General features: G+C 55.3%; 4 protein-coding genes across 5 annotated transcripts in view; 2 read left to right on the top strand and 2 right to left on the bottom strand.

Annotated features, from left to right (window-relative positions):
* The window catches only part of LOC101784013 (globulin-1 S allele), a 2,251-nt gene extending 1,463 nt beyond the window's left edge, over nucleotides 1-788 (bottom strand). Inside the window, 2 exon segments of the mRNA XM_012842629.2 lie at nucleotides 16-190; nucleotides 271-788. Coding sequence (XP_012698083.1) covers nucleotides 16-190; nucleotides 271-769 — 674 coding nt within the window. The 5' untranslated portion in view covers nucleotides 770-788.
* A 5,790-nt stretch (nucleotides 789-6,578) lies between these two features.
* Nucleotides 6,579-7,543, top strand: LOC101783616 (non-specific lipid-transfer protein-like protein At2g13820). The gene has a single exon (XM_004982179.3). It carries the CDS (start codon nucleotides 6,663-6,665, stop codon nucleotides 7,308-7,310), a length of 648 nt encoding a protein of 215 aa, XP_004982236.1. The 5' UTR covers nucleotides 6,579-6,662; the 3' UTR covers nucleotides 7,311-7,543.
* Nucleotides 7,544-8,522: 979 nt separating this feature from the next.
* Nucleotides 8,523-9,782, top strand: LOC101782941 (non-specific lipid-transfer protein-like protein At2g13820). 2 transcript variants are annotated; one of them, XM_004982178.4, is made up of 3 exons: nucleotides 8,523-9,089; nucleotides 9,188-9,504; nucleotides 9,583-9,782. In XM_004982178.4, the coding sequence occupies exons 1-2, from the start codon at nucleotides 8,750-8,752 to the stop codon at nucleotides 9,487-9,489; spliced, it is 642 nt and encodes a 213-aa protein (XP_004982235.1). In that variant the 5' UTR covers nucleotides 8,523-8,749; the 3' UTR covers nucleotides 9,490-9,504; nucleotides 9,583-9,782. The 2 variants fall into 2 exon arrangements, with proteins under 2 accessions (XP_004982235.1, XP_004982234.1); XM_004982177.4 differs by having other exon boundaries at nucleotides 8,525-9,089; nucleotides 9,188-9,607.
* Nucleotides 9,783-9,797: 15 nt separating this feature from the next.
* On the bottom strand, nucleotides 9,798-14,000 carry LOC101782528 (protein CDC73 homolog). The gene is made up of 4 exons (XM_004982176.2): nucleotides 12,934-14,000; nucleotides 11,187-11,269; nucleotides 10,975-11,094; nucleotides 9,798-10,103 (listed from the first exon to the last, which is right to left on the bottom strand). The coding sequence occupies exons 1-3, from the start codon at nucleotides 13,901-13,903 to the stop codon at nucleotides 11,008-11,010; spliced, it is 1,140 nt and encodes a 379-aa protein (XP_004982233.1). The 5' UTR covers nucleotides 13,904-14,000; the 3' UTR covers nucleotides 9,798-10,103; nucleotides 10,975-11,007.
* Between the last annotated feature and the right edge of the window lie 282 nt (nucleotides 14,001-14,282).

Genomic DNA, 14,282 nt, shown 5'->3' with positions numbered 1-14,282 from the left:
GAGCAGCTTAGTTACCTGGACTTGCCAGGCACGGAGATGGTGTGGAGGATCTTGACGATGACGAGCTTCCTCCGGCCGTCGGGGTTGGCGAGGTAGGTGACCGCCCCGGCCGACGCCACGAAGACGTCGCCTTCCTTGACGGTGTACGAGCGCCTCTCGCCGTTCTCGATCGTCGTCACCACTCCCTCGCCTAGGCCAACGCAAACCCGTCAAGCACAGATGCAGGCGTTCAATCAAAGCAAGAGTGAAGATGCACGCGCACGTGTATACCTTGCGCCACGTAGCCGATGCTGTGCGCGTCGGTGTGGCTGGGCACGATGAAGGAGCGCGGGTTGGCCTCCAGGATCGCGACGCGGTAGTTGCGGATGCCGCGGAGGAGCTTGGACGCCTCGTGGAACGGCCGCAGCGCTCTCACGGATCCCTGCTCGCTCCGGACCACGCGGCGGAAGCTGCGCCGGTCGAACACGTACGGCCGCCGGCTCTGCTCCTGCTCCTGCTCCTGCTCCCGCTCCCGCTCGCGCTCGTCGCCGGACCCCTCGCCGCGCCGGTCGCCACGGCGGCCGAGCTCGTCGCGCCTGCCCCGCTCCCGCTCCTCCTCCCTGCACTCCTGCACGCACTGGGCGCGCTCGTGCCGGGGGCGGTCCTCGCACCGCCGCGCGCACCGCCAGGGCTCGCGGTCCTCCCAAGAGGACGCGGCGGCGGCAGCGCAGAGTAGGGTGGCAAGGAAGAGCAGGAGGAAAGGAGTCGCTCTGGCTCCGGCGGTCGCCATTGCGGTGTGTAGTGCCAGTGGCGTGGCGTCCTCAATCTCGCTCGTGTCGTGTGCTTCGGTGCTTGGCGTGGCGATGTGGATGTGGGGTTGGTGCTTATTTATACGCGCTGGGGGCGCTCGTACGTGGCGAGGGGGCGCGGCTACGTGGAGGGAGGCAGCGTGGCAGGAGCCAGCCGGGTCGCCACGTCTCGCCGGCTCGCCGCTGTCTGCCTATGCGTGCTTATCCGGGCTCCGGCTCGGTGCACGCCAGGGTGTTGCCGCCGCTGCTCAGAGGTTGTCGTGTTTCCCGTGATGCTGTCGTGTTCTTGGGACTCCGGTGGGCGAGCGCGGGAGCATGCATGTACGGAGCCGTACACAATGCCACCACCTCTAGGTTCAACGTACGTTGAATCTAGACGCTGGGCGCCGGCAATTGCTGTTTTTATTTTTTTTTCCCCTAAGAAAGGTAACCCTGTTCTCGTATACGCAAAATTCGGTACAATTGTTTCGGTGAGATTAAAGCCACAAAAGGACACCAACATAAGTAACCCAACCACTGATGCAAAACTCAATACTCCATTCCAAAATATAAATCATTTTGATATTTTTAGATTTATAATTTTCATTATGTATATAAATATAACGTGTATATTTAGACGAATAACTCAGAGTTCGGTGCACGCCAGGGTGTTGTGGCCGCCGCTGCTCGGAGCTTGTCGTGTTTCCCGGTGATGCTGTCGTGCTCTCTCCACCCCTCGCCTCCTGGCTGTCATGCTCATCCTCATCTCCATGTCTGCATCGCACAAATATGAAGCAACAGACAGCGTGCGAGGCATTGGAATTAGACAAGCTTAATTGACAGAAACACTAGTACTATTTTATATTTTCCTGTTCACATACTAACTATGCAAATTAAATATATCCGCCTCAACTGAAACCAGCATACGCGAAACGAAAGTGCGAAACAATGCGACACCTTTGGTCCAGTGTAACCTGGTCAATGACGTCTCCTTCCTCAAGGTTGTCGTGGGCGACACGGAGAAGACAGCGGTGGAGGGCAGAGAAGAGCTAGCATCGCGGAGAGAAGAGAGATCGAGGAGATAGGGCAGGTGCTTCATTTGCTTCAGACCTTCAGTCCCAACCACCGCGCAGCATCGTGTGGAGACCCCATCCGCTGTTTTCTCTGCAACCGCTCCGGCCACCGCGAGCGAGTCTGCAAGCAACCGGCGCCGGTGTCGCGGCGCGCCCCGGCTTGGCGGGTCCCTGTTCCGGACGTCTGCGGCGCCGTGTCGCCGCTCGTCTCGGTCGAGCTCCCGCCGCCTCCGCCCCGCACCACCGACGATATCATGATGCAGCTCGGCGACCCAGCGCTGTGCCCCGACGTCGCACGCCATCGACGCCGACCTCCTCCACGACTGGGTGGGAGAACACCGCCCTGGTGTCCTGGGCCACGCGTTCTCCACCCGGCACATTCCCCATCAAGTTCAAACATCGGCGACAACGCGAAGAGGCGGGAAAAAAGAAGAAGAAATCCGTCAAGCGCCACGGCGTCGAAACACACTTTATCAGACGATGGAGGTGCCTGAACCACGCCAGGCGTGTAATCCTGCTGTTCAGGGTCAGCCTATGCCTGGACGGTGTGCCTGGGCATGCACGGCGGACAGCGGACAATCGCCGAGAAGTTAACGGACCTGTGCTCGTCGTTTTTCTTTAAAAAAAAAAGAGAGAGCAAGACCGGGCTGTGCTCTTGAAAGCATTGAAACAGACCTCATTCATCGTGCAGAGAGACGAAGACGATCGATTTATGGGCTTGGACTGCTAATCCGATCCGAGCCTCATCTCCAAGCGGTTTTGGCTCACCTTCGCTAGCTAGCTCCTAGCGGAGCCAGGGATGCGCAGCTGACCTCCATTCTCGTGTCGGCGACACCGCCAGAGATCGGCAGCACGGGAGCAAGTATTGTGTCTGTAAACAGAGAAAGGAAGAACAGATTTGTACTGATCTGGGATATACGTGAGTACATATAGGGGCCTTGACCCGTGCTATCCTAACGGCAAGAGCCGGAGGCCGGGGGAGCAGATCCGTACGCAGCATAGGCCTGGGGAGCAGATCGGGCCTGCTGGAAGGGAAACTGGCGGAGGCGGCGTGATGGGCCTTGGCCCAAGGATGGAGGGGGCCTGGTGCGACCAGACCTGCACTGTCCCGGCCCATGAGTTGGCCTAGGATGGCATGCCGGCAGCGGCAGCGCCCTGTGCGCCCGACCCTTGGCCGCCCGTGCCCTGGCCATCGGCGCGCTGGGCGCTCGAGAACCGTGACCACCGGCGCCCGAACCCTGACCACCGCCGCCGTTCCCCTTGCCGCGACGACGCCGATTGCCACCGTTGTTGGATGGGCGCCCGTTCGGAGCCGCCCGTGCTCCGGCCACCGCCGGAGGGCTGCTGCTGTTGGCGCGGAGACTGCCCAATGGCCGCCACAAGCGCGGTGGATGCGGCGATCCTTGACAGAGAGCTCCTCAAGGAGGAGGATGGAGCGAACTTCGGCGGCGAAGGTCGGGAACGGGCGCTGAGTCTTGAGGAACGACACCATGTGGGCATACTTGTCATTCAGGCCGCGGATGAAGGAGAGCACAAGTTGACGGTCGGTGACGGGATCGTTGAACTCGGCGACGGCGAGGGCGTCCGCCATTGATTTAAGCCGCCGGGAATATTCAGCGACGGGGAGGTCACCTTGGACGAACGTGCGGAAGGCAGCTTCAAGATGGAGAGCACGACTTTCCTTGTTGCCGAGGAACTGATCCTCAAGGACGAGCCATGTAATGCGGGCGGTGGTTTCGGGCTCCATGACATCTTCCTGCAGGGCGGCGGAGATGGTGCCGAAGAGCCATGTGAGGATCGTGGAGTACCCAGCGCGTACTTGCGGAGAACGACGAGAAAGAGCCCATGCCATTTGCGGTAGTTGTTCGCCGGGATGTCGAGGACGATCGGAACAAGCGACCGGATGTTGAGGACGGAGATTGCCTGGGCATGGAGGACGGCTATCGCGGTCGCCTGCTCGGCGAGCCGGCGAGGACGACGGCGAGGTCGTCGGCCTCCTTCTGGCGGCGCTCCTCTTCCTCCTCCTGACGGCGCTCGGCCTCCTCCTTCTGACGAGTGCGCGCGTCGTCCTCTTGCTGGAGGCGTTCGAGCTCGTACCCCACCTGGAATTTGGGTGTGGCGGATGCGGAAGGGGAGTCCAGCAGTCAGCCGCTTTAATCAGCCACGCACGGCACCACCATCCGTCACGTACGCTCGTACCAGCTCCACAAGGGGAAGAAGGGGATGAGCGCGACGAGAGCAGGCAGAGGGACAAGACAGAGCGGAGCCGGCGCGGCGACAATAATGACTACCCGAACTTCGGCAAGGACATGTACAGGTGGAGGCGCGACGATGATGACGACGACGACTGGCCGGGGCAGGGACGCGCGTGATACGCGTGCCCAACCCAGTACAAGGCGGGACACGGAGATGTCCACCGCGAGCGGGAACGCTCGCCGCGTTGCAAGCCGCTATCGGGGCAGTGGCAGCCATCATGACGGCGGCAGACGTCACACGGAGGGAAACGAGGTTCAGCTGTCACCCCTCCACGACCAGCAGGTTCTTCGCTCCAGAGAGGTGACACAACAGCAGGCTACGATCGCCACTCAAGCTTCGGCCCTTGAGGTTGAGGACACGACGCGCGGTCTGCTCACGACCTACCACGAAACCGCCGTCAAGGGCACCTCCAGGGTCCGGGTGGCATCAGATGCGACACACCTGCTGGCTGCTGCAGGTCTCTACGTACACAAGGGCACAGGGCGGCGGAGCTTGCTGCTCAGCTGGGCATTGAGGACGCAATGCTTGGTGGTGGAAGAGCGAACGAAGCCTCGTCCGTCCTCGGCTCGCCGTTGACTGAGCGGTGAGCGGGCGCTGGTGACAACTGACAGGGGCTGAGCAGGCACGCGTGCCTCGTGCACACGACGGCCTGACGTCACTGGTGGCGGCAAGCAACGTCTTCTTGCGCATCAAATCGGCGCTCCCGGAGAGCGAGCTGTGCGGGACACTCCTCCTCCCACGGCAGCGAGCTCGAGAGGAAGCGCAGGCTGTGGACACTGGACCATGAAGTCGAAGTACCACTGCGCCACATGGAGATCCAAGCAACTAAAGCCAGTGATGAGGGGTTGCCTTTCTTTGAGTCATCGGTCATCAGAGGTGGGAAGGTCGCTGCTCGGCAGTCACAGGCTCGTGGCGCCACGGTGCTGGTCTCCAAACGTCTTGCCTACGCACCACCGATGAACGCCGTCCGTCGGGTGCAGCGTAACCTGTGCCCGCAAATCGGGTCTGCTTCCTGACGAGATTGAGCCGGTTGAACGTGCCCGGCAGCCTGCAGGAGTACCTGGTGATGTTCATTCGTCCCGAGGCTCAGTACCGGCTGCATTTTGACCTAGTACTAATGTGAGCATTAGTATTGAGCCTATCGGATAGTTCCCGAGGAGATCCCTGTGACCGTGACCCCTTTAGTACCGGGTGGGACCTCCACCCGGTACTAATGTGCCTGAGAGCCTTTAGTACCGGGTGGAACCTCCACCCGATACTAATGGGTTCCCTCCATCCGCGCGCCGCCTTTTGAATTTGCACCGGCCCCCTCGCTCCCTTATCCTCTCCCTCCGCCTCCCTCAATCTCTCAGCTCCCTCAACCTCTCAGCTCTCCCTCTGACCAGGAGCCCCTCCTTCCTCCTCCACCGGCTCCCTTCCCAGCCTCCCCTCTCCTCCCTCCTTCGCTCGCCCCTCACCTCGTGCCTAAGGCGAGGAGCGGCGGTAGCCATCGGGCGAAGGGCGAAGGCGAGCGATGATGGGCGGCGGGAGCGGCCGCGACGACGGGCGGAGGGAGGGCGGCGGGGGCGGAGCAAGGAGGGCGGGCAGAGTGGGCGAAGGGGTAGCGTGGCGGGGGGCGAGGGGTGGACGGAGGGCAGCGGGGTGAGGGGCGGGGCCAGCAGGGGATTTATTTTTAAATATTTTAATACCTTTTAGTACCGGTTATTTCAACCGGTACTGAGGGGTTCCCGACCAGTACTAAAGGCGTTTTCCGTGTTAACATGGGGCACACGTTCATTTCTATTCCTGTTTAAAAGTCTAGAATAAAATATGCCACTTCAACCTGCAACGGTTCTTCTACCTCAACTTCCCCGTAGGCAGTCCTCAGCGAATCCATGCAGCGAGCAACCACGAGCTGCCATTGCATTCTTTAGTCGATATGTGGTATGAGAATATAGAATATTCTACAATAACTATAGTAATTTCCTCCTTTTTTTTTCTCAAGCTACAAATACAAGCCGCGAAGGACGACTACTCGAGCTTCAAATTAGAGGATTGGAGGATAAATGGCGTTTACTGTGCCACTTGCCAATTGATTCATACACTACACACATGTAAACTCAGTGTAAATGATCCGTTTAAATAATAAGTGTAACTAAAGTAACTATTAATTAAGATCTTTGCAAAAAAAAAAAACTTAACTAGATAGTGTCACTGTCTTTTGAAGTGGTTGATAGAAGGCCCATCCTTAGATTTTTCTCACCAAAGTCGCTGGAGAAAGGAAAGCAACGTTTATATCCTGCAAAAAGTGTAACCTGCTGTTGGTCGCAACGCGAGGTATCATCAGTCTCAAACCCATCATCGGCTACATCACAAGTTAGATAGGGCAGTGCATCCACCCGACCACAAAGCAGCCTCCCACTCTCACGGTCACGGTCGCACCTATTTCTCCTCCAACAGTTCGTGTCACATACTGACCGCGTATATAAACCACGACAACACATGCCTTAAAATTTCACAACTCGCCGACCTGGTGAACGACACGTCACGCTCGTGATCGTGCCGACGTCGTGCGCTAGCTCCGACAATGGCTCAGCACCGGCAGCTCGGCTTCTTCCCTTCGTCGGTCACCAGGCCGTGCCTGGCCCTCGCCGTGACGGCCCTGATGTGCGCCGTGACGGCGCAGCCGCAGCCACTGCCGGTGCCGCAGCCGACGACGACGACACCGATGGCGGCGCCGCCCGCGGTGCCGAGCTTGCCGGCTGCGTGCCCGCCGGCGCAGGCCACCCTGGCGCCGTGCCTGGGCTTCTTCACCAGCAACTCCTCGTCACCGCCGGCGGAGTGCTGCGCCCAGATACGGGCCATGTTCCAGTCGCAGGCGCCGTGCCTCTGCGCCGCGATGGCGTCGGGGCCGGCGGCCCAGCTCGGTGGTCTCGGGTCCGCGCTCGGCCAGCTGCTGCCCAGCTCGTGCGACCTGCCCGCCAACGCCTGCTCGGGGACGACCACGGGCGGTGCCCCGGCTGGTCCGACGACGACGCCGGCGCCAGGGTCTGGCGCGACCGCTGCGGCGGCGCCGGAGACCGGGCCGACCGGTGCGGACACGACGGCGCCAGGCGGTGGTGCTGGAGTGAAGTCAGTTCCAGGCTTGCTTGACACGGGAGCTGCTGCAGCAGGCTACCGCGGCATCTCTGCCGCCGCTCTCTTCATGACGTTGTTGGGCGTTTACCTTCTCTGAACTCTTGATCGGATTATGCACTGCTACGATCGTTCCGAGTCGTGTGATCGTTTCCGTGGTGCGTACTTCAAGATGTGTGGATTTTGTAGCATGTCGTTCATGTTCTATGATGCGGTACTGTTCTGTGCTTGCTGTGAGATGTGACCAGTGACCACGCACAGAGTTGCCACTGAATTCAGTTTATGCCGATTTACCGCGGTTCATGAAATAAACATATGGCTCCTACAAAGTAAGTGTCGATGTAATGAGTTTCACTGAAAACGTGAACTGCACTCCAGGTAGCATAGCTGGATTTCTTTGGCAGTTTGGTTGCATCGTCATCAGCATCTGCAGCTTAGCCTGCAGAAACTCAGCTCCATTGCGTTCATCTTCCTGCAATTTGAACACAAGAATTGCGTATCAGCATCTTCTTCTCCAGAGCCACTAGTTCATAAACTGAAAAGCAACAGACAAACAATGAAGACTACAAGCACCAAATTTACGAAGAGCGATGAGGCTCTGCACGCGTTGCAGAGCGGGAAAGGGGGCGGCCGGTGGCATTTCCGGCGACCGGCGTTGATGACTGATGAGTTGAGTTGCTTGTCTCAGCCACCGCGGGGGCGACGGCACACAGGCGAAGGCATGGGACGTGGCCCCGTTGTCAGGCTAGCGCGCTTTGATAGCTCCTCGTTGCTTTACCACGTGAAATGGACTCGTCTTCCAGGGAAAAATGCCCAGCTATTTGCGCATCGTTTTAGTTACAGCCTGCATGCGTGCCGCGTTTGTGCTTCACAAGAATTGCCTAGTACGGTAGTCCTACCTACGCGCGACTCACACCAGTGACACCACCAACCTACTCTGGAATCGTCGTTTCAGTTTCCAAAACAGGTTGTCGCGCCCAAGAAACTGAGCCTGGCACTGGCAGCTGGTGCACAAACTTAGCTCACCGTGACGCTGACTTGCCTCTAGTGGCCGAAACATGTGCGTCTAACACGATGCGCATCGAGTCCAGCTAGACTCCAGTAGCAACAGTAGAGGGGAAAGAAACCATTGGGAGGAACTGAGCTGATCACCAACCCGAGCGAGCTATGAGGTCAACAGAGACACAACCAGATTCTGGAATGCAATAAGAAAGGGACCTCGGATCCATTCTCATGGAGTCATGGAGGCAGGCAGAGACGTATGTTCGCCGGTCTGCTCACCGATAAAGCCTCCAGAAGAACCCCAGGTCGCGTTCGCAGCATGCAAACCAATCCAGAGTTCCAAACTCCCACACCAAAGCGAGTTAGATAGACCGGCCCATCCACCTGGTGAGGCACACAAGCTTTTTCCCCCATTTTTCGCAACCGTCCACAGTATAAACCACCGTCGCCACTTGATCCCTTCCCGTCTCGTACAACCGCACCTCGTCTCGTGTAATCGTAGTGGTCCCTACCGAAGACACCTCGCCGCGTCCCGTCATGTCGTCGTTGCGGCAGCTCCACCCGGTGACCCTCGCCCTCGCCGTCATGGTCACGGCGGCGGCGACGCTGTCCGCGGCGCAGCAGCAGCCGGAGGCGTTCCCGGCGCTGCCCAGCTGCCCGCCGGCGCCGCTCAGCCTGTCGCCGTGCATCGGCTACGTCTTCGGCGTCAGCTCGGCGACGCTCACCGACTGCTGCTCCCAGCTCCGGAGCTTCCTACAGGCGCAGGCGCCCTGCCTCTGCGCCGCGTCCAAGCTCGCGCCCAGCCCCGTCGGCCTCATCCTCGGCCAGGCCCAGACCATCATCCCCAACGTATGCCACCTGCCCAACCCATGCGACGGTACGTGCACAAGCATTGCAGCACCCACCCACTCTTGGTATACATACACAGTGCCCACCAGTGTTGACATGCTGCCATTATTGCTTGTGACTCTGCAGCTGACGCCGGCGACGGCGAGGGATCTGCTTCGCCTCCGTCCGAGACGACGACGACTCCGGCAGCCACCACGCCTGCAACCGAAGAACCGTCGTCGAGCACGGCGGCGGCTGATCCAGACGCGTCGGGTGCGTCACCGGAACCGGCCGAGGATTCTCCTGCCGCCGCAACGGCGCCGGCCGGCGCCGGGTATAAGCTCCCACAACTGCTGCATGCAGCGGGCGCCACGAGGTCCAGAGGCATGGCTGCTGGCACTGTGTTCATCACCGTGTTTCTCGCTTCAGTTGCAACCCTGTCTGTGTAGCTGTAACTTGCTAAGGTATTGCAACGCCAAATGTGCTGCTGTACATGTGATGTGATACAGTATAAGTTGAAACCGCACCCTACCTTTGTGCAGTTGCAATAAAAACGTGTTTGCTCTACGGAATCTACAATGCAGCAAAGCTGCCCCCGGAGGTCAAAGGATGGTAGGTGTTCACGCATCAGGCCGATGCTTACATCAGAGCAACTGAAGCAGATAATTCTTACAAGATCCAATGTAAACGTTTCTCGCACACTTGCTCAGAAAATAACATGGCCATAAAAACATTCTCTTCAGTGACTCTAGATAGAGAAGCAGCAAGACTTGTTTCAAGGAATTTATGCGTAACTTGCAAGCAATCTCGTATACTTGCCAAGAAAATTGTAAGTTAGCAGCTACAGTACAATGTTACAAGTAAACAGAGCACGTGGCAGCCTAATCTAGTGTACAAAAGTTGTAATCTTGGTGGGTGTAGCTTCCACACACACGACGCTCTGCCATCATCTACTGTCACCAAGATATGGAGCTGAGTCTGGACAATGGTTTGCTTTTATCCTTAGTATTCAGCAAGCATAAAGCCTCCAGCTCAACAAAACAATTGGGTCCTTAATAGTCCACTGAAAAATGACATTGTGAATCAAGGTCACTGAGAAGTATGATACCACAGAAAATGCTTCAATAAATTTATTAAAAAATACAATGAGATATATACTGCTGCCTAGAGGCCCAGACAATAAACAGGTGAAGTAAATATCCTTAGCAAAATGCGTAGCCGAAGCATATCAATAAGAAAATATATAATATAAGATGCAGTTGTCCAATTCCTCACCCAGCTACCACATCAGCAAATAATCACTTATCAACATTCCACCATCAGCAAAATTACGGTGAGGATATTGACTAGCTAAATTTCAGCAAATGGTTCAATGACTGAATTGCAGTAACAAAACTTCAGAATATGGGAACATAACTTCAAGAACAGTTGAATTAAATTTAAAAGGGTAACTTGCACAGTTCACAAAACCACCATGCATAGTCACTACAATTGTATACACTAACAATTACGGACATGAACTGTTTGTCCACACGACCACACAAGCCAAACAATGCCCAAAATCAAATTAACTTTATAGTATTTACAAACCCTGTTTTATGATCCATGACACACATTCTAACATTTTGCAGATGGAAGAGGATCCATAAGAAAGTTATTCAGGTCAGAAGACTCATTAAATAACTAGCTGCAGAAAAATGCACACAGCTAAATGTGTACACTTGACTATGTAACCAAAAGTTGATTATTCCATAAGAGTAAACTAAAGCCCTGAAATAAAATATCAGTGAATACACATGTATCTCTAATAGTCACTGAGCAGAAAAATCTAGTCATGCACAGAACAACATATCCAATCCTGTTAGAACTCAACTGAGAAATTCAACAAGAACTCAGGATCTTCGTTGCAGTAAAAGTGAAATCAGAAAGCGTACATGATCACAGTTATGGTACACATGTTACTTCAATTATGTGCGCGCCCGCATAAACTCCTCCAAGCGCTCCCATACCTCAAGAGCAGCTGTCCGATCTTGATGTCTTTTATTTTTGCTTATCTGCACCATAACACGACCACGTAGCGGTAAGCATTTTGCAGCACTGAAGTTGATAGAAACCAAGAAAATTTCAACTTTTACCCCATACTCACAGATATGATTTTCACATTCCACTGTTTAACCACCTTGGCTGCCTCCACACTATCATCTTCAAAGCGCACATAGAAACCAATAACTGAGGAAAGTTTCAAGATGTTAGAGCAAATGAATAGTATGTCATATTATGCTGCATGAGAAATAGAACAATCTAGAGTTTGCTTCTTTGCACTCAATGCAGTATTTTCATGCCAAGTTAATCATATCCTAGAATGGAGCAATACAATATCAAGAAAAATTATGGTATATGTCCAGCACAATTATAGTATTAAGCAATTACAATTGTAGAAGCATTTCTCCAGTATTAAGAAAAATTACCTATTTGACACTGAAAATTTTAAACTTCCTTATCTGCCATCAAATAGAACTTTCAACCCTTTTGTGCCACTACCATAGGTTCCGTCAGCCATCATCATCGCATTTCCATTTGCACATGTCAGTTTTTTGGGCTAATGACCATACTACCCTCCAAAACCTGGCCACACCTCCCCTCTCCCTTATCCCATTCGCATCAGGCATATCCCCATATCTCACATTTGCTCCTCCTTAGAACCCTAGATCAAGAGTTGGGATCGGATCAGACGGGGATCTCCATGGTGCAGACGAGTGCTCCAGTGCTTCACGGCTGAGGGTTGGGCAAGGTGTGCCAGTGGAAACGTGGCCTGACGCGGGCAGAGAGCTGCAAGAAGGCATAGCGCGGGCCAGGAGGGGACTACGCAGCACGGGCAAAGCGGAAGGCGTGGAACAGGCATAGTTGATGGCAAATCCAGTGGCCTGGATGGAGGTCCGCAGCCAGGAAATGGCAAATCCAGTGGCAAGCCCTTGCCACACATTTCTCCCAGAAGGGTAAGAACCCTCACCTCCATGCATTTCTTTTGTAGAACAGTGCCATCCATGCAGTAGTATGTTGATGCTTTGTACAACTTTGATTCACAGGATGGATCCCTAATCTAGTTATTTACTAGAAATCAAACTTCTTGGTAACACCAAAAAAAACTAGGAAGGATTGCAGTGCTTTTATTGTTGAGAAGGTTTTAGATTCTGGCACAACAAATTTGAAGGACTTTGTTGACTGGATGGTAGAGAAATACCCACTAGTAAGAGTAAGGTTGTCCACATGTCTATTGCATACTGTGATCCCTCAGAACCATACCAGCCATTAAGCCAGCAACACACAAGGAAGAAAGGACAGCACAAATGCCTATCTATAAGGAAGGACTATGGGCATCACTAACACAAATGCAAGAAAGGTGACGCAGGCATTGCTAGGCTGAAAGTTAAATTCGACGGCAGATAAGGAAGTTTAAAATTTCAGTGACAAATAGAGAAGCACATCTTTTTTCAATGGCAAATAGGGAATTAGTAGAGCGGGTGTTAATGTTCAGTAGTTGCAGCCAAAAGAGAAGGGAAAAAATCACATGTAACGTGCAAAGAAGCTAAACAGGGAAGTTCAATTAGTACGTGTCTCTGTTTAATTCCTGAAGCAGCAACAAACACAGCAGAAAAGTAATTTCTTGCTCAACAACAATAGTGAAATAAGTATTTCTAACTCAATGTAATAACAAGTAAGCTCCTACCAAAACGACACCAAAGCAACCGTGAGAACCACATAAAGCATTCTACCTCTCAAATGAAGCTACAAACATAAAATTTCAACTACAATGAAGCTACACAGCCATGTAAGACAGATTCAAATGCATGAAGAATACCATGTAAGGAAAAATAAAGGGGTAAGAGGTAGACCTCTGTTGAAGATCTCCACATGGTCCTTGAAGGGCCAGTCCTTGAACTGCCACTCCTTGCCGAGCACAAACACGGCCACCACCCGCCCCCAATCATCCGACTTGAGCGAAGCCGGCTTGTCCCTCACCTCGAAGGAGACCGCGCCCCCAGCCGCGCCTGCTCTCTCCGCACGAATCAGCTTCTTTTGCACCGTGACACTCTCCGGCTTCCCTCCTTTGGTCGCCCGCATCCTCTCCTCGCTGGGCACGAAGACCCCGTCCTCGAGGAACTCCTTAACGTTGTAGATCGTAATCAGCGTCTGCGAGGCGCTGGGAACGAGGATGATTGGCACGACGCCGTCGCCCAGGGCCCTGTCCACGACCTTGGGCTTGGCGAGGGCGGACGCCCCGGCGCCGGAGTCTGGGCGGGAGGAGGCCGCGGCATCCTTGCCCCCGGCCTTGCGCTGCTCGTCCTGGCGGCGCAGGGCGGCCTGGAAGACGGCGAGGAAGTCGCGGCCGCGGGCGTCGAGGAGCGCGTTGCGGTCCTTGAAGGGCCGCTCGAGAGCGCGGATTTGCGCGCCCGTGGTGGCCTCCTCGGCAGCCGCGGGGTCCTCGGGCGGCGGCGAGGGCGGGTGGAGGTGGGTCTCCTGCGGCGGGAAGGCGGAGGGGAGGAGCGGGTCGGCGGAGGGGAGCGAGTTGTGGCCGTAGCGGAGGAAGTCGAGGAAGGTCTTGCGGTCGGGGAGGGAGACGGGCGGGATGCGGCGGAGGCGCGCGGCCTGGATGAAGTCGGTGTGCTTGAGGTCGTGGTGCTGCGCGAGGAAGACGGCGGCGGAGAGCGGGTAGGGGCGGTTGTTCTGCTTGGAGGTGAAGGCGGTGGGGGTGTTGGCCGGGAAGGTGTAGTCGGAGCCGAAGAGGATGTCGTCGCCGGAGAAGATGATCTTGTCCAGCTCGTTGCGGGCGGCGTAGTCGCGGAGCACGGCGAGGGGATCCATCGCCGCCGCCGCCGGCGACGCTCGCTGCCTCTGGGTTTGGGTTTTGCTACCTTGCGGTTTCGGCCAGATGGATGGATCTGGCTCGCGTCGGGTCGGATCGGAACACCAACAACGACGACGAATTGCTTTGCGTGCTCGGCCTAACTACTCAGCCCACCAACTTAGTTGGGCTGGCCCGATGTTAGATAGACTCGTTTATAATCACTTGTAGCCCAATGAGAACAATTGGACTATTTATTTACTGTGTGCCCTTGCCAAATCGAACTTTGTACCATTGTACTTGATTTTTTGAGTTTTTCCATTTGTCCTTGTTTTGCCTTTCGATGGGTCTCAATTTACCAAATTGTAGGTCGTTATAGTGCATGTCTAGAACATATAA

This window comes from Setaria italica, chromosome IX, assembly GCF_000263155.2.
Source record: "Setaria italica strain Yugu1 chromosome IX, Setaria_italica_v2.0, whole genome shotgun sequence".
In the NCBI taxonomy this organism is placed as follows: domain Eukaryota; kingdom Viridiplantae; phylum Streptophyta; class Magnoliopsida; order Poales; family Poaceae; genus Setaria; species Setaria italica.
This window is presented reverse-complemented; position numbering and strand designations above follow the sequence as displayed.

Excerpts from the sequence above, each read along its gene's own strand:
- LOC101783616 (XM_004982179.3), top strand. The coding sequence starts at position 6,663 with ATGGCTCAGCACCGGCAGCTCGGCTTCTTCCCTTCGTCGGTCACCAGG.
- LOC101782941 (XM_004982178.4), top strand. The coding sequence starts at position 8,750 with ATGTCGTCGTTGCGGCAGCTCCACCCGGTGACCCTCGCCCTCGCCGTC. Across the intron at positions 9,090-9,187 it reads CCTGCCCAACCCATGCGACG|CTGACGCCGGCGACGGCGAG; the intron begins GTACGTGCACAA and ends GTGACTCTGCAG.
- LOC101782528 (XM_004982176.2), bottom strand. The coding sequence starts at position 13,903 with ATGGATCCCCTCGCCGTGCTCCGCGACTACGCCGCCCGCAACGAGCTG. Across the intron at positions 11,270-12,933 it reads TGTGGAGATCTTCAACAGAG|TTATTGGTTTCTATGTGCGC; the intron begins GTCTACCTCTTA and ends AACTTTCCTCAG. Across the intron at positions 11,095-11,186 it reads GGAATGTGAAAATCATATCT|ATAAGCAAAAATAAAAGACA; the intron begins GTGAGTATGGGG and ends GTTATGGTGCAG.